At 51.7% G+C, this 21,859-nt stretch overlaps 1 protein-coding gene across 1 annotated transcript in view; it reads right to left on the minus strand.

Annotated features, from left to right (window-relative positions):
* The window catches only part of DNAH10 (dynein axonemal heavy chain 10), a 131,685-nt gene that overhangs the window by 4,826 nt on the left and 105,000 nt on the right, over nucleotides 1-21,859 (minus strand). The window contains exons 57-75 of the mRNA XM_027575699.2: nucleotides 21,153-21,327; nucleotides 15,135-15,316; nucleotides 13,931-14,067; nucleotides 12,773-12,990; nucleotides 11,529-11,750; nucleotides 11,096-11,243; nucleotides 9,467-9,746; nucleotides 8,600-8,829; nucleotides 7,318-7,591; nucleotides 6,153-6,257; nucleotides 5,403-5,557; nucleotides 4,793-4,947; nucleotides 3,747-3,930; nucleotides 2,932-3,132; nucleotides 2,083-2,292; nucleotides 1,821-1,916; nucleotides 1,015-1,186; nucleotides 428-559; nucleotides 37-248 (exon numbers count right to left, since the gene is read on the minus strand). Of these exons, the coding sequence (XP_027431500.1) occupies nucleotides 37-248; nucleotides 428-559; nucleotides 1,015-1,186; nucleotides 1,821-1,916; nucleotides 2,083-2,292; nucleotides 2,932-3,132; nucleotides 3,747-3,930; nucleotides 4,793-4,947; nucleotides 5,403-5,557; nucleotides 6,153-6,257; nucleotides 7,318-7,591; nucleotides 8,600-8,829; nucleotides 9,467-9,746; nucleotides 11,096-11,243; nucleotides 11,529-11,750; nucleotides 12,773-12,990; nucleotides 13,931-14,067; nucleotides 15,135-15,316; nucleotides 21,153-21,327 (3,488 nt within the window). The remainder of the gene's footprint in view (nucleotides 1-36; nucleotides 249-427; nucleotides 560-1,014; nucleotides 1,187-1,820; nucleotides 1,917-2,082; nucleotides 2,293-2,931; nucleotides 3,133-3,746; nucleotides 3,931-4,792; nucleotides 4,948-5,402; nucleotides 5,558-6,152; nucleotides 6,258-7,317; nucleotides 7,592-8,599; nucleotides 8,830-9,466; nucleotides 9,747-11,095; nucleotides 11,244-11,528; nucleotides 11,751-12,772; nucleotides 12,991-13,930; nucleotides 14,068-15,134; nucleotides 15,317-21,152; nucleotides 21,328-21,859) is intronic.

Raw genomic sequence — 21,859 nt, forward strand, 5'->3', positions numbered from 1 at the left:
TCTAGGCAGTGGTGTGCGCATTAGGAGCATGCTCACCCTCTGAAGTTCAGCCAGAGACTTGGACATCCGTATGACAAGCTTGTTGAAGCGTTCCAGCTCCTGCAGAAGCACCACCGACGTGGGGGAGATGCCCACCCCGAGGCGCTTCCTGATCTGGTCCAAGTCAAAGATTTTAGGCATCTTGTTTTCTATGTCCTTGGCAATGTGGCCAATGTAATCATCTCGGCTGATGCCACTGCTGGATTCCCCTAAAATCAGGACAGTTTTTAGGGAAAGCAAGGCATCTGAGTGTTAGGACTGGGGCATCCTGAGCCTTCTGGTGCTTGGAAAGGCATCAACAGTATACAACCGACAAGAACCAAGAGCACCCTGTGCCAACACCTTGCACCCTGACCGAACCAACTCCGTCCCCCACAGCGGACTTCACCTGTCTGAGGCTGCAGCTCCAGCAAGTGGGCCCACATGTCCCGAGCCGCCTGAGTGTAATATCCAATCTCAGCATTGGAATGAAGACCAAACACTTCGGGTGTGTTGGCCAGTGGGAGGGCCTCAATGGCTTCTATAATCAGAACAGGGAATACGCTGTCACACCACCCTCAATTTCTGAGAGCCCACCGCCTCAACATCCCCAGATAGGCAAGACCAATTTCCATTGCTTAAGGGGTGACACGTTTTTGAATACAAATTCTATACCACCACACCCTAATACAGCTGTATGTTTATCATTTATGAAAATGGCTCAGTGGGCTTCCCTTCCAGGCAGAAATCTGACATATTTGTCATCATTCTAGGACAGGAAATCTGAACTAACTCCATCAGTGCTGAGGCTATAAAGAACGTGCTGGGCCCCCTATAAAAATATCATGGAGCACGCCCACCAGCCAAGGATCCCCACCAGCAGAGAGGTCAGAAGAGCCATCAAGCCAACCATAGAAAACAGAACAGCTGAAATGTGTGGTGGATCTCCCTTAGAAAACAATTTTAACATACGTTTTGATGCCTGAGAAATCTCACCAACGAATTTTTCCTTTACATCACCAACGGGGATTTTATAGTCCACTTCCTTATTCCGGAAGAAGTGGAATGGCTGGAAAGTGTCAAAAATGAAGTCTCCCAGGTACTCATCCATGTAGATGGTCAGGATACGCCGATCGAAGCTGTCGATGGCCCGTCCTCCGTACATGACCTGAGGTACAGGAAGCAAGAACTGGCTGGGGGCGCAGGACCCACCAAGGGACCCCTGAGACCGGATGTGCCCTTGGGGATGCTCCTGCTGGCCTGGCCACTGTGCAGCTCAAACCATGTCGATGGCATGCCTTGTGACCCACTGTGAACAAGAGGTGCCCTCATGAAGAGCGGGGAGCCCGTATGCCATTTGCAAAATCCCCAAAACAGACCACAAAACCACCAAAGAAGCCAGCCGCCACTTTGGTCTTTGGAATTGGTGATGTCCCTGTGTGAGCCACCTGCAGGGCATGGGGGTGGGGGCTGTATAAAGTAATGGTCTCCAGAGTGGCGCTCCATGCCCGCTGGACAGGAACGAGATTACAATGACAGGCCCGAGGCCATGCCCACCCCTAGAGAACACAGCCCCCACAGTGATGAATCCAGAGCGTCCACGGGGATGAAGCCCACTTAGGAGAAAGACACCCAGGTGATGAGCCAACAGAATTCCTCAGAGACCTTGGGCCTTCAGCTGACGGGTGGCAGAAGGAAGAGGGGAGTCACCAAGGGCTCAGAGGTCACAGACAGGGCCCCAGGCCACAGCCCATCTCTAGCCCCAGGAGGAGCCCACGAAGGGTACCCCAAGATGCTCCTACCTCTCCAATGAGGTACTTGAGGCTGCCCCACGGGATCCTAGGGTCATGTTGCTGGAAGGCTTTTGTTAGGTACGTGTTCAGAATCTCCATGCAGACCTTAAAAGAGGAGGGACTGGCGTGGTTATTCTCCAACCTATGAAGTCACTCCCGTGCTGACCCTTTCCTGAAGTGTGGGCGGGAGCAGCCGGGTGGTCGTGAACTTGGAGAAAGGGTCGGGGGAGATGAGCCGGCTGAGGGGGACCAACAGCCACTGTGTCTTCACCTGGAAGTCAGACTCATTGAAGTCATAGTACACGTTCCACCCGATCTTCCCAAACTTTCTCCTCTCCTGCACCACCGCGTGGAAGAATGCCAGCACATAGACCAGGGACTTGAAGGCCGGGTGCGGACACTGCTCCAGCATGTCTTGAGAGATCTTGAAGTATGTCGCTCTCATGTTGAGTTTCAGCCCGTTGGGGGGCTCTGTAACAACCTGTCAGAAAACAAATCGTAAAAAAAAAAAAAAAAATCGTGACCAAAACCGCAGACCCATGAGTCCAGCTTTGAAGAGGGTGCAAAGTGTAGACATCTCGGCTCTCCCTTCCCATCTGTGTGGCCACCTTTCCCATCCCCCACACAGCAAATGTCTCTTATGAAAGGCCTGGCAAAGAAGTTAGGGAACGAGATACTGTTCTGGCTCCTGTTCATCAAATGACCCAAGGAAGGTGCTTTAGCTTCTCTGGACCATGGAAAGCAATTAAGTTTTCCCTCAACCTGCCCCAGATGACAGAACCTTTCCAAACACAACTTCTCTGGAGAGTAAGTTAAGCAGGGCATATAAGCCGCTAGAGCCCTGCAGATGTGGGCAGAAGGTTTGATAAATGTGAAGTACAGGAAAACGAACCTAGATAGTGTTTTCGATGTGTGCGGAAGTGGTAGAGACAGGCCTGATGCATTAACCGTCCCCCCCGAAAATTGTCACCCAATACAAGACAGTGCTTATTTCTGAAGAGAGAGGGAGAGATGGACGTGGGAAGGGTGGGTGTGAGGGTCCGGCTGTGTCCTAGATTTCCAAACACACATGCACGCACACACAGGGCTGGGGGGCCAGGGTATCTGTCACAAGCCAGACCTTCAAGGACTTCTGCAGAATCCCAATGGGGAAGCCCTCGGTGGGGTCTGTGGTGAGCCACAGGCGGAAGTCCGGGTGCGGCTTGCTGATCCTCTCCAGGGACTTCTCCAGATCTTTCAGCCACTGGACCAGGAGATGACAGTTCTGCAGCATCAGCCACTGCCCGCGGGCCACTGCTGTCTCCAGCAACTGCAGAGCTACCTGCACCAGGAGATGGGGCGGGGGAAGGGGGGTCAGCGTCCCAAGCCATACTGGCCCTGTGCTCTCCCAGGCACCCACTCCACGCCCCCCGGAAATGAACAGCCCACCCCAGCAGGAGCCACAAAGGAGCCAGGGACCCAGGAGCTCCAGAGGCTACCTTCCAAGAACTATCTTTCAGAATCCCTTCAGGGCCTGGAAGATGAGCCAGCACCTTCCACCCACCGGCCTCCCTCGGCCCCGGGAGCTCCAGGTTCTCTGGGACAGTCGCACTGGTGCCCTGACTACGTCAGTGGCCATGCCCCAGGGGCAGTGACAGCCCTGATCTGAAATGGGTACGTCACCGGGACTGGAGGAGATGACGACTACATGTGAACAGACGTTGGGAACAACAGGGCACAGCGACCAGGCAGGGTCAGCAGTAACAGCATGCCCACTGTGGGACCATACGGCTGTCATGCATCATCCGGGCACCCAAGCACCACTGCCCAGAGGACCGGAAATGCACCCAGCTCTCGCGTGGAGCAGCACCCTCAAAACCAGATATTAACCAACTGTTAACAGAGGCCAGGAACCTCACCTAAATTTAGAGTTTGTTCCTTCCAACAACAAATTACCTTTTCTTGGCCTTGACCCATGGCGAGGAATTTGAGGCGGTTTCCTCCAAAACCACTGCGCTCGGCTAATTTCATAAGGTCACTGGCAGGGTCAGAGCCAGGACTGAGGATGAACACAATGGGTGAATTTGGAGTGCTCTGCTCAAAGATGGCCTCGAAGCTGATCATGGGGGGCTGCACGTACCTAGTGAAGGAAACAAAGCAGGGACTCTCGTGGAGGACAGCGACACAGGAGGGTGAACTCCTAGGTGACAGGGGCCCCACTGCGTCCCCCTAGCACACCCCAGCACATTCGTGGGGGCGCCTCCCGACAGGGGCCCTTCCAGGCAGACGTCCCCACGACACACAACCCAGAGGCTCCACGTCGACAATTCCACAGGTATGTCCTGAATGGCCTACTTCTCAAGATTTTTGAAAATTAGTTACCAACACATCAGGCTTGGGCGATTTGACACAGAAATCCAAATTTGTAACTTCTTTCAAAGAGTCGGGGGATCCAGCCACTGGGGGGGGGGGGCCTGCCAGCTGGTGTCAGTCAGCAGGAGCTAAGGGGCAAATGCCCCCGTGGACCAGGCTTGACTTCTCCCATGTGCTGCCGTCCCCAGCCAGCCCCGCTCACTCATTGCCGTCTGAGTTTGAGTTTGCAAGCACAAGTTATCTGCCTGTCTTCAGTTCCAGAGCAGCGCTGTCCAATATGGAAGGCATTTGGCGCATGTGGCCACTGAGCACGGGACTTTGAAGACTTAATACTAAATAAATATATAAAATATTTCCAAAATGTTTGCATTGATTACATGTTGAAATGATATTTTAATGTGCTAAGTTAAATAAAATGTAATTAAAATTAACTTCATCCATTTCTTCCTGAACGCGGCTACTAGAAAACTTTACACATGTGACTCCCGCTGAGCCTCTCCCAAGGAGCACGGAACTAGAGTGACTAACACTGCCCAAAGTTGGGCAGCCACCACTGTCTGCGAGTCTGGGGTGCGGGCAGGCAGGGAGGAGCCCACAGAAGGGCCAAGCAAACTCCATAACACACTTACTTCTCTCCCATTGTTTCAGTCACGTAGTCGGTCACTGCCCGATATACCCGATCCACACGGAAACAGCGCAAAATAAGCAACTTCTGGAAAGGGGTGATGTTGTTATCGTAACCCAAGGGAAACGGAAACTGCTCGAGTGAGTCCAGGTCATACCACTGGGAAAAGAACATTCATGGTGGCATCAACTTGGAAACGATACAGGCCCCCATTTTTATATGAAGCTCTCAAAAGTCACTGTAAAGGAATGAAACCTACACAAGTATGAACCTCAAAGCCACTTCTAGTCAGATGTGTCATTTTCTACCTCCCCCCCCAAAAAAAACTGTGAACTTCAGGAAGGGAGGGGCCGAGTCTTTTTCACTGTTGAGTCCCATGGCAAGTGCCCATTTCTCGGATGGACGGATGGACAGACAGATGGATGGTTCTCCCACACGCTAGCTGAACCAGATAAAGGAGAATTCCATCAAGGGTGTTGGAGGGAGCTGACTCCACTCTGAACGGGTCACTCAGGGGTATCTTCTCGCTCACAAGGAGTAAGGCTACGGTTGAAATCTCAAGCCCACCGACATGGAGGGATGGGAAGGAGGAGAGAGAGAGAACATGGTCTCACCTCCTGCCAGACCGCCACGTGTTTCTCAACATCATCAGGAAGATTCCCGAAGTTGTCTGAGAACATTTCTGATAAAAGCATGATATCTTCCCAGCCCTGGTCAGACAACCAGGCACAGGGCTTTTTTCGTTGGCTCTTTTCCAGGGAAATGTTTCCTAATCACAACAGAAGACGGGAAGTAAACAGCCAGCAGCAACGCCGGGAGGAGTGAGTAGCTCGGGACTTGGACTTCTCCCACTCCGAGGAGAGACCCGCGTCTCCAGAGGGGACAGACAGAGGAGGAGATGTGGGCTCACCTTGTCACCTTCGGGGACCCCACCCAGGCAGTTCAGTGTGGCTTCCGGCCTCGGGGCAGCCTGTGGGCAGAGACCCCGCTGCTCCAGGCCAGACCAGAACCACTTCTGAGGTTGCAATTGTCAACTGAAATATTTAGTAAAGCAGTGCTGTTGGAGCGTGCCTGGGGAGGGGGGTGCGGGCGGGGGGCTCAGTCGGTTAAGCATCTGCCTTCAGCTCAGGTCGTGATCCCAGGGTCCTGGGATCGAGCCCCTCTCCCTCTGTGGCTCCCCCTGTTGTGCTCTCTCTTTCTCTCTCTCTCTCTCAAATTTATTTTTTAATTGTGCTGCTGGAAGCCAAGTTCTAAGGAGAAGTTTGGTAATACTCTGGTTTGTTTTAACGAACCTCCATGTGTGTGCAACGGGGGGGAGGGGGGTCAAGGGAGTGGGGAAGAATGAAGGGCGGCACATTCATCACCTTTTAAGAAGAAATCTAATTCTTCCTGGGGGACTCTGCCTTCTGCTTGTTCTATCTTGATCGTCATATTGAAAGAGAAGAGTAACTTGTGTCTCTCAAACAACCCTGGAGGGAAACATCAGACGGGCACTGATGAAGTAAATTTGCTTTCAAAGTGGAGTTTCCTACACACGACAAGCTTAAACTTAAGAGAAATGAACCGAACGGCCTGACATCTTGGTGGCTCCCGGCACCCCCACCCCTCCACCCCCAGAATGTCCGCGGCTGAGCCCACACAGCACGGGCCGGGTCTGTGCGGGGAGCCCACGAGCCAGCCTGCGGTCCCGCTCACTTGTGCGCGTCCGCAGCAGCCCTGCCTGCCGCACCCATTGCACCCGCCTGGGAGAGCAGAGCGGGGTCCAAAGGCGGCTGGAGGACAGCGCGATAGAAGGCCAGAGCCACCTTCTCAATGGAACACAGGTCGTTTGCCTAACCCTAAGTGTGGGCTCTTGTCTGGTGTCGTCTATGAGAGGCGTTAGCAAGCTCCCTGTCAAAGGCTAGATAGGAAATATCTCCAACGTTACAGGCTGGTCTCCATAATAACTACTCATCCACCCCTGCAGCGGGGAAGCAGCCATAGACAAATGGCCCAGCCGGGTTCCAACAGCACATTATTTACACAAGCAGGCAGGGGGCCAGACCTGGCCTGCTGGTCACGGTTTGCCAACCTCCACTGCAGAGCAAGCACATTCCACCAACAGATTTGTTAGTGATAGGGGGATGCTGAATACTAAAGTTCTTCTTTAAAATAAAAAACAACAACAACAAAAATACTAGAAATATGTTCTTGGGGAAAAAACTGGGTAAGTCAACATCTGTGACTTGAATTCTAGCTTCTGTGCACCGCAAGAAGCAAGTCCTGTAGGGACAACAGTCCTCAACCTTTTTCCTGCCCAACTGGGATGGGCTGAATTGTGTCCCCCCCACCCAAATCCATATGTTGAAGCTCTGACCTCCAGTACCTCCAAATGTGACTGTGTTGGGAGTGGGGGCCTTTAAAGAGGAACGAAGGTAAACCGAGGCAGTTAGGGTGGGCCCTGATCCCCTCCGCCTCACATCCTCCACAGAAGAGATCTGGATACACAGATGCCAGAGGTGCACACACGCAGAGCAGAGGGGTGCTCACCCGTGCAACCATAGTTATAGATGTTGAAGGTCAGCGTGTCCATAATGTTCCGTAATCGCTTCATGAGAATGGAATCAGGCAGGGACTTCTTAAGTGACAAGCCAAAGACCTCCAGGAAGGCGATGAGGGAGTACTGGTACATGGCATTGACCAGGGCCATCTCGGACAGCACGAAGAACAGGATGGCGCCCCTCCTGGCGGCCGGCCGGTAGCCATCCCGCAGCCTGTCGATGTCCAGGGCTGTCTTCTCCGCCAGCTTGAGCTTCTCCGATACCTAAAGAGAAGGTGTGCATCACCGTGGAAATGGGGAGACTGACACCGTCACCACGATGACTTAGAAAATGGGCAAGAAAGTAAAGAATACAGAGAGCAAGAGTGGGAGGGAGCAGCAAAGAAATCCATGCACCGCTCGCTGGGGTTTGCAGAGCACCCACCCTCTTGCCAGATGTTTGTTGGCCAGACTCCCCAGCACCTGTGCCCTGTCCTTCTAATAACAGTCCCTGACTTCAACTTGGACACTCCAACTTCCCCCCCCTCATCCCATATGTGGGGTCCACCCTAACCCCAGGAGAGGAGCGTGTGCCCCAGGCCCAGCCAGTCTAAACACAGCATCCCCGGCCATGGGATTGGCTTGGGGTGGGCATGTGACGGAAATGACTCTCGGGACCTTCGTGATAGGGACAGGTAACAATTCTCACTCTTCCCTTTGGACCTGAACCTGAGGGGGCATGAGGCCATACCCACCTGGTGACCATGAGGAGAACTTGACTCATGGGGAGGCAGAGAATGAAGCCACCCCAACAAAAGGCCCAGCCCAGAAATGGAGAGAAACTGAGTCCTGATGATATGCTTAGAGTCCTGGCTCTAGCCCTGCCTGAAGCCATCCCTGGACTTTCTGTATTCTAAGCTAATAATTTCCCTTTTCACTTAAGCCAAGTAGAGCTGGGTTTTCTATCACTCTTGACTCAGAGAGGCTGACCTGATGCACAAGGGTCCCTGGGAACACCTCTAGGGCTCCCCTCCCCCTAGCACACCCCAATAGAGGTGGCCTGTTCTCATCAGGCAAACCCTCAGGTGACTAGGAGTCCAAATCTGATGCCAGCACAGGTGGCTGTCCCCACACCCCCACCACCCACGCCAACACCTCAGCTTCTAAGATGAGGGAATGAGGCCCTGAGATCCCTGAGTCCAATCTTCTCCTTGAGCAGATAAGGGGACTTGTGCTCCAGAGGAACCACCCCGCCCCCTTCCCAGTGCAATGCACTTTCCATGCAGTTGATACCTCCATGGCCTTGGATTTGGTCTCCTCCAGGGTCTGCACCAGCTCCACGTTGTCCAGCATGTTCCCCGTGGAGGTCGCCAGTTCCCGAAGGAGGGAGTCTTCCAAATCCTTCAGCAGGTTCTTGTTCTCACTCGTCTCCTGGATGAGGTGCTCCCTCTGCTCCTCCAGCTCTCGCCTCTCGTAGGCCACTAGCACGCTCAGCAGCTGGTCCTCGAGGCCCTTCAGTGTGACTGTGGGAGCAAGGGGAGGCTGTCACCACTGGGCACCCCACGTCTCCTCGCCTGCTGCACACTTGTGCCTGGCATGGGCAAGCTGAGGGTGCACCTGAGCCAGCATTTCAGGAACTCGAGGACTCGCTCCTGCCGTTACTCTAAAGCCACAGGTCAGAGCAACATGGAGATGCTCCCCTCCAGAGTGGTGGGCAGCAAGAGTGCAGAGGCTCCCACAGATCGGGGGGCCCGAGATGAAAGCCCGGTTGGAGGACAACCCTGGAAAATGTGAGAAATGGCACTCAGCTCCTAACAGAATTCAGTGGGGAGGAAGGCGGGAAATCCAAAATCCTGCCACATATTTAAATCCACAAACACAGAATAACTTCCTGCCCCAGCAGAATGGGGGGCTCACCCCACTCCGAGTGTGGGTATCCGAGCCCTATGGTCCAGACTCAGCACGCCCCAGACACGCATCTCCCTGCCTCCCAAGGGGGCGCCCAACCTTCATCAAGAAGAACCGACCAATGAAGACGTGACCCCGAGAGCATGACCTGGGGTCAGCGAACAAAACGGCACCCCACGAAAGCCCTCAACTCCCACTGTGGTCTCTGTGGTAACCACCCCAATTTGCCGCTGAGCTTGTGCAGATCCTCACCCGTGTAGTTGATGACCATGGCCTTCCCAAACACAGACGGGTTGTATCTGGGGTTGGCCAGCTTGGTGTTTAGGTACAGTCTGAAATTTGAATCGTAATCCACTTCCTTATCTCCCAGTATGATGAACTGCCGTCCTTGGACGACTTTGATATTTTTCTCTAAGACGTTATCAATCACAGGATCGATGTACTCATCCACGTCATGGAACAGGAAAGGAGTCCCATACTTTATGGACATCTCCAGCTGCTTCAGGAAGTCAGGGTCATTAAAGGAAGCCACCTGGAAGACAGGGGTGCTGTGCGCTCGGCAAACATACGAGGGGAGCGCCTCCGGAACGGGGAGTGGGCACGCCAGAGCCTCAGAGGGAGCCAAAGGGGAGAAAGAATGAGGGAGAGAAGCAAAGCATGAGACCCGTGGAAGCCAGAAACTTTATTAGGTTCAGGCTCTGAGCAGCCCTAAGTAATCATGACAGAGTCTCATTACAACTCGCAGGATGGGCCATCTCAGGCTCCTGGCAGGCTGTGGGGGGTGGGGGTGGGGGTTGAGGACCATCTCCGCATTAATAACATTTGTATCACTGTCTATGTATGTATATTTTAGAGGCAGACCCTCCCCCCAACAGCAGGTACATACTTGGGAGCAAGGATTCGAAAAAAAATAAGGAAAAAGCAAAACTGAGAATCATGAGTTTGTGAACTAGTTCAGCAAAAAGTGATTGGGCCCCAGCAATTTCACCCAGGGAAATTGAACACATATGCCCACCGACCAAAAAAAAAAAAAAAATGCAGATGAATGTTCACAGCAGCATTATTCATAATAGCCAAAAAGCAGAAATCATCCAAATGCCCATCAATGGATAAATGGATGGTAGAATGTGGTCCATCCCCACAATGGACTGATTCAGCCACAAAGAGGAAGGAAGCGCGGACACCTGCTACAACCTGGGTGAGCCTTGCAAACATGATGCTCCGTGAAAGGAGCCAGACACAAAGGCCACATAGTGCACGATTCCATTTATGTGAAATGTCCAGAGGAGGCGAATCTATAAAATACATTAGTGGTTGCTAGGAGACGGGGAGGGGGGAAATGGAAGGATGGTTGGGGGGGGCGGCGACGGCTAAAGCACACAGCATTGCTTTTTGGGGTAGTAAAATCTGATTCTGGTGATTGTTATACAACTCTGCATATAATACACTAAAAACCATTTAGTTGTATGCTTTAAATGGGTGAATTTCACAGTATGTGAATTACATCTCAACCAAAAGATACTGAGATATCTTTCCTCCATTCCAAAAGAAAAAAATGAGCATCTCCGGCCACCAAGCACTGTACAGGTGGGGGCACAAGGGTAAGGGAAGCACGATGTCCAGCCTCAAGCCGCTCGCAGCTGAGAAGCAGCACACAGGTCAGAAAGCAAGGCCCAGGGCAGGTCATGCTGCCCTCAAGGACTCGACAGGGTGGGCGCGCAGGGAGGGGGGAGGGCTCTGCCCAGGGGTGGACAGGGCATTTCAGCAGGGCATTGCCAGGGGCCCAGGGCTGCCAGGTAGAGACGGTGGGAGAGGCAGGCTGTGCCCTGAGAGCAGGCAGTGAGTGAGGGCAGAGGACACCCAGGGAGCAGCAGGCCATACCCGCAGGTTATTTTTCTCCTCTCTTCTCTTTATCCAGTTGAGGGCCTGCTGCTGCGGGTCGATGCAGAGGGGGAAGCGGCTGGCCCGGGTGGTAAGGATGCCATTCTGAACCGAGAGCTCATCAGGGGGCAGTCCCTGGGATCCCCACCTGGAAGGGAGTGACAGGGAAATCTCTTTTTCTTGTCAAGTTGCAACCAAGTGCTAAGAGCGGTAGGATTGGCCTTCCAGAACAATCTACCAACCCCCAAGCTGCTCAACCCCCCTCAGGGTCGGGGAAGCTGGATTTGCAGCTCAACCTGTCATTTCTGTGCAGTCAGATCAGCTGCACCCCTCACTCTCCCCTGCCAGGGTGACGCCCCTGTGGACCACACACTGCACCCCCCCCCGCCCCCCACAAGGCACCCTCATCCTCTGGACTCAGGGTTGCACACACCTGCTGATCTCAACATCATCTGTGAGCAGGTTTTCTAACCGGAAAGGCTGGCTCAGGGGAATCTCCCGCTCCAGGAGATCATTCTGCCAAACTTGGTTGACCATCTGGTCGCGGAACTCCCACGTGAACGCGCCCTCGTAGCTCAGGAAAGCCGCGCAAAGCAGGCAGTCCCCCAGCAGCTTCACCCGCCGGTGCATCAGCTCATCCAGGTCATTCAGCCACCTGGCGCAGGAGACGGGGGGCAGCTGTAAGCCATTATCTTCTGGCACAATCAAAAGGAACATTCTAGAAGAACCACCCTGACACACTGCTAATGGGGCTAGCCAGAAGGAAACGTCATTGGAGATAGTCCCTTCTTTTAGAAACAAAGATTGCCAGGTCATTTTGCAACTTCCCACTAATGAGCCCAGTGTTTTGGAAGACCTTGTTCAATTGCAGGGCTCAGCAGAACCCAGCATCTAAAGGGCTGGAGAAATGTTTGCAGGAGGCATCTAGTCTCAAAGCTATTTATTAAGTAGTAATCACATTGTTTCTGAATGCTTTCATCAGCAACTTGTAGACACGCCCAGCAGAACTCAGGAGCTCTGGTCCTGCTTGGTGACAAAATTCTACCTTCTACCGAAGATAAAAAGGAGATGTTTCATTTGGTCCCTTCCGCTAAGCAGCCAGTCTTCTAGGTTTTAGAAATACTGAAAATGGTTTGTTTCCCATGAGCAAACAGTATTTTCTAGTGTTTTCCATATCACTTTTATAGGTGCCAGATTAGAAACTTCTCTCATACCCAGTGGACCAGCTATGGCCAAACAGCCTTGCCCCTAGACATTGGACAGCATTGAAGCTCAGGACTGAGCCAGACACAAGAGCCCCCAGAAGACATCTGTCCAGCAACAGAGGCGGACTCCTCCTCCAGACCCACCCAGGACATGCCCAGGGTTAAAGGTCAGTAGGAAGTAAACATTTCCAGAACACACAGCACCTTGCCAGAGGCCACTGGTGCCTCCCTGTCCCCACAGCTGCACTGTCTCCTTCAACCTTGATAATTAATAAACCGCAAGAATGTGTAAAATGGCCTTAGCCACCCTAAACACGATAATAGCGAAATCCTAACTTTCCCACGCAGTTTCCAGATAAAAATGCGGTGTGGCAGAAAGACGACATGGTAAGAAATGCGGTTGCTGACGTTCACTGGCAGAACACGGAGTCGCACTCGGACCTCTCATCGGAGGGGTTCCTCAGCTGCTGACCTGATGTTCTCAGACCCCAGGCCTGAGATGAGCTTGTCTGCAGCGATCAGCCGCCTCTCCATGATTTCCGCTTCTTCCTGCAGCATTTGCTTTTCCAGAATGGCCGCCTCATATTTGGCCCCCAGGGCTGCCAGTTCCCTCTGGATCGCTGCCAACTCATTCTGGATCCTTTCTAGCTCGCGTTTAGTGAGGTAGAAGTTCCGCTCCAGCCTGGCCACCTAAGTGAAGACAAGGTACAGAACGGTGGGCAGAGGGGCCGTAGTGGGGCAGGGATGAAAAGAGTCTCTCACCCCGGGGCTTAGGCCCACAGCACACTTCTAATGTTGTTCCTACTCTTTGGGGCCACCGTATGCCCTGCTGAGGTCACCTCTTCTTAGTCAACCTCTTCTACCATTTGCTTCAAAAGCTCTCATCCCTTTTTTGGGGCGGGGGGGAGAGCTCTCCTGCATCCAGGTTAGCCGATGGCTTCATGTCCATGTGTACTGAGGTCACAGCAAAATGATACTGTGGTTCTAAGTCAAAAACTCAAAAGAATGCATCGAAAACAATGCTGGTCTTCCACCTGGTCCTGAGTTTTCTGAGTAACAAAATTCTGAATGATAAAGCAGTGTCAAAATAGGTCTCAAAATCATCAAATCAGCCTAATAACTCTTTTGTGTGTTCTACATGTTACTCTGACCCAGCGGTTCTCAGCTGGGGCCGATATTGCCCCCGCCACCCCCACCCCAGGACAGATGGCAATGTCTGGAGACATTTTGGTTTCAAATCTTGGGGGTAGGGACAATGGCACCCAGTGGGTGGAGGCCAGGGATGCTGTTACACACCCTACAGAGAAGGTCCAGCCCCAAATGTCAGTAGCGCTGAGGCAAAGCAGCCTGCTTGAGTTATAGAGGATGATTTTTACCCATTTATCCTACTCTTTCCACACAAAATTTGAAGATCTTCCAGACTTTGGTTCTGTCAGTTCATTCACACTGTCTAGATGAGAGCGATATAATTCAGGGTTATCATGTATTAGCAGTGGTAGAGGGGGAAATGTTTATGTGATAGAAAATCGGAACCTTGCTCACATTTGTCCATCAAAGCTGTGGACATATTCATTCCGACTCCAGATTGCTCCCTTAGCAGCACTGTTTAGGTCTTACAGATGGACAGTACCTTTTCTCTTTTGGGCTTGATTTCTCTAAAAACGTCACAGTAGCCCATAACAGCTTCAACAAACTTCAGCATCCCCAAGCCTGCTTTGCTCACAGCTTCCATTTCTTCAGTTGTGGTATTGAGAGTCTTCAAGAGGCCTAGGGGTCAAAGACGGAATGATTTTGATGAGTGACAAGCTTCATCTTGGGAAAATAAAATGGGAAATAAATTGCCGATGGACAAGTGTCACTAAATGAGTTTTATGTAGGTGGATGCTTAAGATGTGAGTGAGGGGCACAAGTTACTGCCACCCAGGACATCCTATGATCCAGGCACTTCTGTGTCCAGGGTGTCCGTGGGGACCCTCAACTGTGCACCAAAGTGGCTCAGAGCAGGTAGCTAGCTGGAATTCATAGGCCATGATGGGTCACCATCACCTCTACCTGCACCCTCACCCCAGGAGTAATTTCACATGAATGGAAACCCATCCAGTCAATATTCAGGTAAAGAGAGGTCCTTAGGTTTTTGCAGTTGTTGTTATCCTTTGTGTTTCATTTAGTTTTTTCTGAGTGGCTGAGAAAGAGCATTTGATAATAACATTTTGAACAAAATATGAAGGTAAACACTGACACTATGAACTTGAATGGCCTTTGGCAAAGACTAAAACCTCATTCCCACTGGCTAAGCATCTAGGCAGGTCAGGCATCAGGCTCAAAGGGAATGCCGGCATTCTATGACTGAAGATGGGGAGGCTGGCTGTGGGTGGTGCCAGCCCCTCCTCACCCATCTTCCAGGGACCTACAGAAGACTTTATACAGGCAAAAGGTGCAAGGGGAGAAGTCAAGGTTAAACCACCTCTTGCACCACCATGCCTGATGGACAAGATGGACAGAAGACCTAAGGCCAGGCTGGGTTCCAAAAGAAGGTCCTATATCCGAAAGGGAAACACCAGAGTGATTGCTGTCGAACGTTCAGAGGGCGTGGGCTTCTACTCTCCATCTAGCACCCAGCCTTTCCGTTTCACACAACAGTGCCTCCATCTCCCTATTCTTCCTCTGGGAATGATCATTTGGCCTATTCTATCCAAAGGGCCACAGTGACAACTGACCACAACAGGAAGGTCGGCCTGTGACAAGCCCCCTCTGTGCTCTCCATCCCTCCTCTCAAAGCCTGAGTTGCCAAACTGAGATCAACCCTGGCTATTCTTGCATCTGTCTGTACTCACCTCTGATATTTTTCACCTGGCTCTGGGTGATTGCATCAAAATCAATCTCCATCAGAGACCTCAGGAAATTTGGGTCCGACATCATGCCCTTGGCAGTTTTCCAGTTGAGTTCTTTGTACCCTTTCATGATGAGGATGCACTCACACACCGTCTGCACCTGTTTGGGCGGCTTAGCAAATGACCTGGTGAGAAATAGAAACACGTGTGACTCAGACCCAGGATGTGGCCAGGATCTAGCCTAAATGAGAGTTTAGGAAAAGTTCCAGAAAAAATGGCTCAACCCAGAGTCATTTCTTAGAGGTGACACTGATTGGAGGCAAAGGAAGCCATATCCCAACATGGAGTCGGGCTCCTCGGGTGGGCTTCTCCCAGGGCCGGGACTGGTCTCAGCCATCAGGGGCCAGATCGGGCTTCTGGAACCCGACTGGCATCAGAATCATGGGGGCGGGTATCATTAAAATGCAAACCCAGGCCACCGCAAGCATCTGAGTCAGTAGGTCAGGGTGGAGCCTGAGAACCTGTGTTTCTCATTACACCGTGGGGTGGTTGCTCAGACTCTGCCGCGTTGCCACTGGCATACCGCCACCCTCCTCCTCCTCCTCATCGTCCTAGCTTCTGTTTACTGGGTGAAGAGATGGGGCTCAGTGTTTGGGTGGCCTTCCTGTGTTCACAAAGCCTGTGGGGTCCGGGGTCCCCACACCCTGGGCTCCTCCCAGGCTGTGTCACCCCTTAACTGTTTCCTTTGTCTTTGAGGAGACCACACCGTCACTCTGCTGCCCCCAACATTCGGATGTCCAGTGCCCTCACCCCTCCAGGGCACTGAGACCCCAGGGGACGGGAGACAGCGCAACAGCACCGGGACACGCACGAGAAGGAACGGGTGGCATGTTAACTGTACCGGGGGGTGGGGGGGGGCGGGAGGTGCTTGGCCGCCTGTTGCTGCACAAAGTCTCTAAAAGCCACATGAGTCCTGCAGACACCAGAACCATGAAGAGAGCCAGAAGCAGCAGGAAAACAAAGAAGAGTTGTGAAGGGAAGGAAGGAAAAGGGAGAGATGACAGCGGCCCCTGAAGGGCATAGAGCAGCCTAGGGGGGAGTGAGGTGGGAGCCCAGCCATTCCAGCAGGAGGCCAGAGCAACCCAGAGGTGAGCAGGAGGGCAGGGGGTGGGAAGTGGGGGGTGGGGGGTTGGAGGGCCAAGAGAGCGAGAACAACCCGACCAGCATGGCAGCATGGAGACTGTCTCTGCTGGGCAAACGCCCCAGCCATCCTGGCCCCAGGACCCCCACCCACTCGCCTGCAGACAAGAGAGGAGAGAGGGAGCCACGCGGTATAAGGACAAGCCAGGGCAATGACTCCAGCACAAAGACCGATGATTAAAGTAATGGTCCTGAGTCACCAGGGAAAGGTTCAATTACACCGGCATTAGGTATTTACGAAAGCCGACCACGCTGTCAACTGTTTTTAAAAGGTTTCCTTCAGGCCCAGGCCACTGACCTTTGAATAATCAGAGGAGGAAAGAATTAGTGACATGTTTTCAGATATAAGGCAGAAAGAACCCCAACCTCAGTGAAGGGTCCTGAACCCGTGGGCAAGTTATAAACTATCCAGGGTTCTCAAATTTCCCATGTGTAAAACGGGGAGGCAGAACCAGACCTTCCCGCTCCAAAACCCTGTGCGTCTGTGAAAGTGAAGTTCTCTGCTATTAGCTTACAAACTAGTACCCAAACCATGTTCGTTATACAGAACGTATCGCTCTCGTAACACAGGACAACTGAGGTGTTAGGAAATCCTGAGGTTGTCAGTCTGGGAAAAAGAAACATTTTTGTTTCATTCCCTTTCTCCTATCATAAAAGAAACAGGTGAGAGAAAGAGAGAGAGAGAGAGAGAGAGAGAGATGGTGATGATGATGGATATGCTGCCCTCCCTGGAGGGAAAGAATCATCACAAACCCCACTCCCTACCTTCCTCACTCTAATAATCCAGACACTCCAACTGTCTCTGCTTTTCCCTTGGCCCAAGCTCCTTCCAGCCTCAGAGAGGGTCCCCCTCTAGCCTCTATCCTACAGCTGGTGGATCCCTACTCTCTGGTCACATCTCAGTTTAAATGTCACTTCCAGGGGGTGGAGGAGGTGTCTGGGTGGTGCAGTCAGTTAAGCATCCAACTCTTGGTTTTGGCTCAGGTTGCGATCTCAGGGTGGTGGGACAGAGCCTCACATTGGCCTCCACACTCAGTGTGGAGTCGGCTTGGGTTTCTCTCTCCCTCTGCCTCTGCCCCTCCCCCACCTCTCAAATAAACCTTTAAAAAAGTAAATGTCACTTCCTGGGGAATACCTTCCCCGACTACCTACCCCCCAGAGTAGGTGAGGTTCCCTCATTATCCACAGTCATGACAGCAAAGACCTTCCCATCTGAATTTCTTGGGTGATGTTACTGTACATGTGGGATTCCTGCATGAATGCCCATGCCTTCCTGAGAGTGTCAGTTGAATGCAGTGAAGGCCTTGCCTGCCTGGCTCATTGCTGCTCAGCCCCAGTGCTAGCACAGGATGGGTGGGTGCCAGGCACCTGAAGACTACCAAATGAATGGAAGGAAGAAAAGTAAAATCGCAAGCCAGTAACAAAGGGAACCTTTTATACTATAGAGGATCATCCACTTCTGATCTTCATGACTTCTAATCTTCCTGCCTTAACATCTGATGATTTCTACAAAGAGGATTGAGCATTACAGAAACAAAGCGCTATTTAAAGAATCAAAGGATTATAAAATTGTCAAGATGTCAGTGCTGGCTCACCACACTTAACATCCAAACAGCCTAAAAGAAGCCAGATTATAGTCATCTGGAAAAAAATAAAATTGGATCCAAACTCACACTGAACCCCAGGAAAACCCAAAAGATCAAATATTTAACTGTACAGAATTAAACTATAAAAGTACGGGAAGAAATCATGGGGAAATTGTTTTACAATCTTGCAGTTTTAAGGCCATGTAAATATGACGATATCCAAAAGCTACAAAATAAAATATCGCTAAAGTCTGCCGTATAAAAACAAAAATCTTATACACAGCAAACACAAACCTCACAAGCAAACTCAAATGGCCAATGAACCACTGGGGAAAATATCTGCAACTCACATGGTTAAAAAACTGATCTCCTGGGGCACCTGGGTAGCTCAGTTGTTTAAGCGACTGCCTTCAGCTCAGGTCATGGTCCTGGAGTCCCAGGATTGAGTCCCGCATCGGGCTCCCTGCTCAGCGAGGAGCCTGCTTCTCCCTCTAAACCTCCCCCCTCTCATGTACTCTCTCTCTCTCTCTCATTCTCACTCTCTCAAATAAATAAATCTTTAAAAAAAAAAAACCGATCTCCCTATCACATAAAAAGCCACTGGAAATGCATAAGAAAAGAAAAACAATAACAATTTAACAGATAAATGGGCAAAGCATATGACCAGTTCACAGAAAGGGAAATACACACGGCCCTTACATACATTTTTCACATATGAAAAAAGGCCAACCTCAGTTGCAATAAGGGAAATGCACATTAAGACTACAGAAATACCATTTTTCATCTACAAAACAAGCAAAAATTCAAATGTGTAATAATGCTCTCTATTGGTGAGGCTATGAAAAAGCAGGCACTCTCGTGGATTGTCAGTGGCATGTAAATTGGTTCCTCCCCCAGGGAGAGCATTAAACAGCAGCTAGAGACATTATAAATGCACACACCCTTGGACTCGGCAGTTCCACTTCTGGAAACGTATCCTTCCAGTGGGTTTGCCCAGCTGCACAATGAAGTATGGTCAGGGTTATTCTTTGCCACGCAGTGTGTAAAGGCAAAAGCCTGGCAACAAGCTAAAGATTCATAAATTGGGGCTGGTTAAATAGATGATGGCACAGCCATACAGGGCAATGTGATGGGCTCTTTTTAAATACTGGGGAAGTTCATCATATAGCAATATGCAACAAATCTCCAAAATGCATTGTTCACCGGAGCAGCCAAGATATGGGAAAATGTGTACAGTATAAGACCATTTACACACCAAAAAAAGAGGAGGAAAAAAGAACACTCGGGTATCCCTTGTTCTACTATAAACCTTCAGAATCTAAAGTCGGGAACTGAAGAGACGCGTGTATATGTGGTTGCCTTGAACATAAAAACTCCAGATGGATATGTGAGAACTAAACGGCAGTGGGTACCTGTTGTGTGGGGGAAGGGGAACTGAGCTGACGAGGCAGGTGGGAGGGGCTTTCACATATCATTTTTATGGCGGAGCCATGGTCCTAGCTCATGCTCACTTGGCACCGACTCCATGATCAACCCAGTCCTGAGAGCTCTTCACGTATAGTTCAGTCCCTCCTCCCAACAGCCCTGATGCCATGGGGACAGTTATCATCATCCACATGTCACAAATGAAGAAACTACAGCACAGAGAGCTTAGGTGACTTGCCAAAAGTCACACAGCCCATAAGAGGCAGAGCCATGGATGAACATATAATCAACTCCAATAATCACATTTTTAAAATTATTCCTTTTAGGTCATAGGCCATTTCCACTTTCTCAGGAATGAGCTGAGCCCCCGTCTCGCACCTGTCTCAGGCATGATGCAGGCAACGCTCGCTCACTGTGGGGGACACATAGCGAGTTCTCCATTTAGTTCTGCAGAAGCCCCGTCTCGCCCCTCCCCCTTGGGTTGATGGAGGGACTCTTTATTCTCTCCAAATAAATCCCCTTCAAAACTCCTCCCCTGCTCTCTGCTCTTACAGTATTTTTATGCTGCCGACCTGGGAATGGTGCCCAAATCTGTGTAACTGGCGACCGGTTATTTCCCTTGAAACTGTGTACGCCGATGGTCTGTCCTACAGAGCAACTCGTTATGATGTCTGCTTTGTTCTGCACCTCGGTCTGAGCGTCTGACACGTACGGCTGTGACTTTACAACGTCCGTCCTTACACCTTCATTCAACCACGCTTCGCAAAACGGAAAGAACGACTTCTTGCCAACAGCAGCGGCATCTGCAGATGACCTCCCAAGAATTGCTTGGGTCCCGCGCCCTGGAACGAGCTGGACATTCAGTTCAAATCCCCATGTTTCACTAATGAGCAAACAACAAGGGCACAGCCGTAACAAAGGAAGGCTGCTCAGCCCTTAGGAAGAGCGAGCAGCACAGAGAACAAGCCTCATTCTGCCGGGAGCTCAAGATGGAAAGTCATCCACTGACCTGGAAACAGGAGTCTCTCTCTCTCTCTCTCACGAGACCGGACTGTGGGGCCAGAAGGACCAAACCCTTCTGACAATGAGGATGTGACAGGGAGAGGTGAGGGGCTGAGGGTCGCAGGGGGGAGAAGTGGGGGGAGCTAGGCAGACAGGGCAGCATTCCTTCCTGGCTTCGGTCTTGGTGCTAAATTTACCAGTGAGATCCATTAACGGTGCCCCAGGGTCAGACCACACAACGTGGGGAGAAAGCTCCCCTGCCGGCCCCACACCAGGCCCTTTTCCTGGAAGTCCTCTGGTTGTGGGAGATGCAGTCATTTTATAGATTGTTTGCCAAATGCCTGGGGGCCACAGCAAGGAGCCACTCTCCCCTCGCCTCAGAGCATCCCCTCTCCACTCACAGCTCGTGGCACATCTCTGTCACACTGTTTTCAGCAGGGCACTGGCCCCCTGCTTCAGGTGCCCTACTGCCATTTAGGGCAGACACTGGTGTGGGGCTTCCTGTGGGGAACACTGGCTTACTAAGCTCTGGAATTCAGTCCCCTTCTGTGAGACAGCCTGGGCCCAAAGTCAACAGGCCCTGCTACCTCCTGGCTGGGGGGAACCTGGGGCGAGCCACCTCACCGCCCTGGGCCCCACCTTCTTCATCGCAAATGAGGATCATTAACAGGAAGGACAGAACCTGTCTTGGAAAGCACTCAACCCAGTGGCCGGCACATGATGTAGCTCCGTGTCTAACCACCAGGATGTAATTGTTCTCAGCAGTGCCGTGGGCGGCCATGCATGCGTGGAGACCACCATCGGTTACCTGATCTCAGTCACGTCTGATTTGTCCAGCTTCTGCAGCTCCAGCTTGGCGGCCTCTAGGATGGGCATGACCTCAGCGAGGGCCATCTCGGCCTCAGCCTTCTCCACTGCAATGATCTTGTTTTGTTCTTCTATCTCCATGGCTTTTTCTTCTGCGAGCTTCTTCTTTTCCTCAGCTTTGGGGGGAGGGGCAGGTTAGTGAAGCTACTGGGCATGGAGAGGAGAGACCACGACCACTGACACAAAGCAGCACACAGCCCTCCAAGGTCGGTGCTGGGCTGTCAGGGGATCTAACGAGCTCGGGCCAATAGGGCGGCCTTGGGTGTTCCTGCTAGAACAGAAGTCCTCACCAGGCCTGGGGTCTCCAACCCCAGGACCGCTACTCTCACGCTGACTGGCCCACCCAAGTCCCACCACTCCATCCACTGGACAGCCCCCAACCCCGCTTGGCCAGTGTGAGCTGAGGACACCAGGGCTGCCCTTCCAGTCTTTCTGGCTCACTGAAAGCTCTCTGCTTCTCATCACCATCTCCTAGGTTTGTTCAGGCCCTGCTGAAAAGCCACCCCTCCTAAGGTGGCCTGCCCCTTCTGTCACTCTGGACCTCATTGCTCTATTTGCTTTGTGACACTGATGGAAATCTAGCATTTCACCTAATTATTGGCTCATTGATTGTCTGGTTCCAGTCACTAGAATGTAGGCATCTCCCCA

Source organism: Zalophus californianus, chromosome 14, assembly GCF_009762305.2.
Source record: "Zalophus californianus isolate mZalCal1 chromosome 14, mZalCal1.pri.v2, whole genome shotgun sequence".
NCBI classification, from domain to species: Eukaryota; Metazoa; Chordata; class Mammalia; order Carnivora; family Otariidae; genus Zalophus; species Zalophus californianus.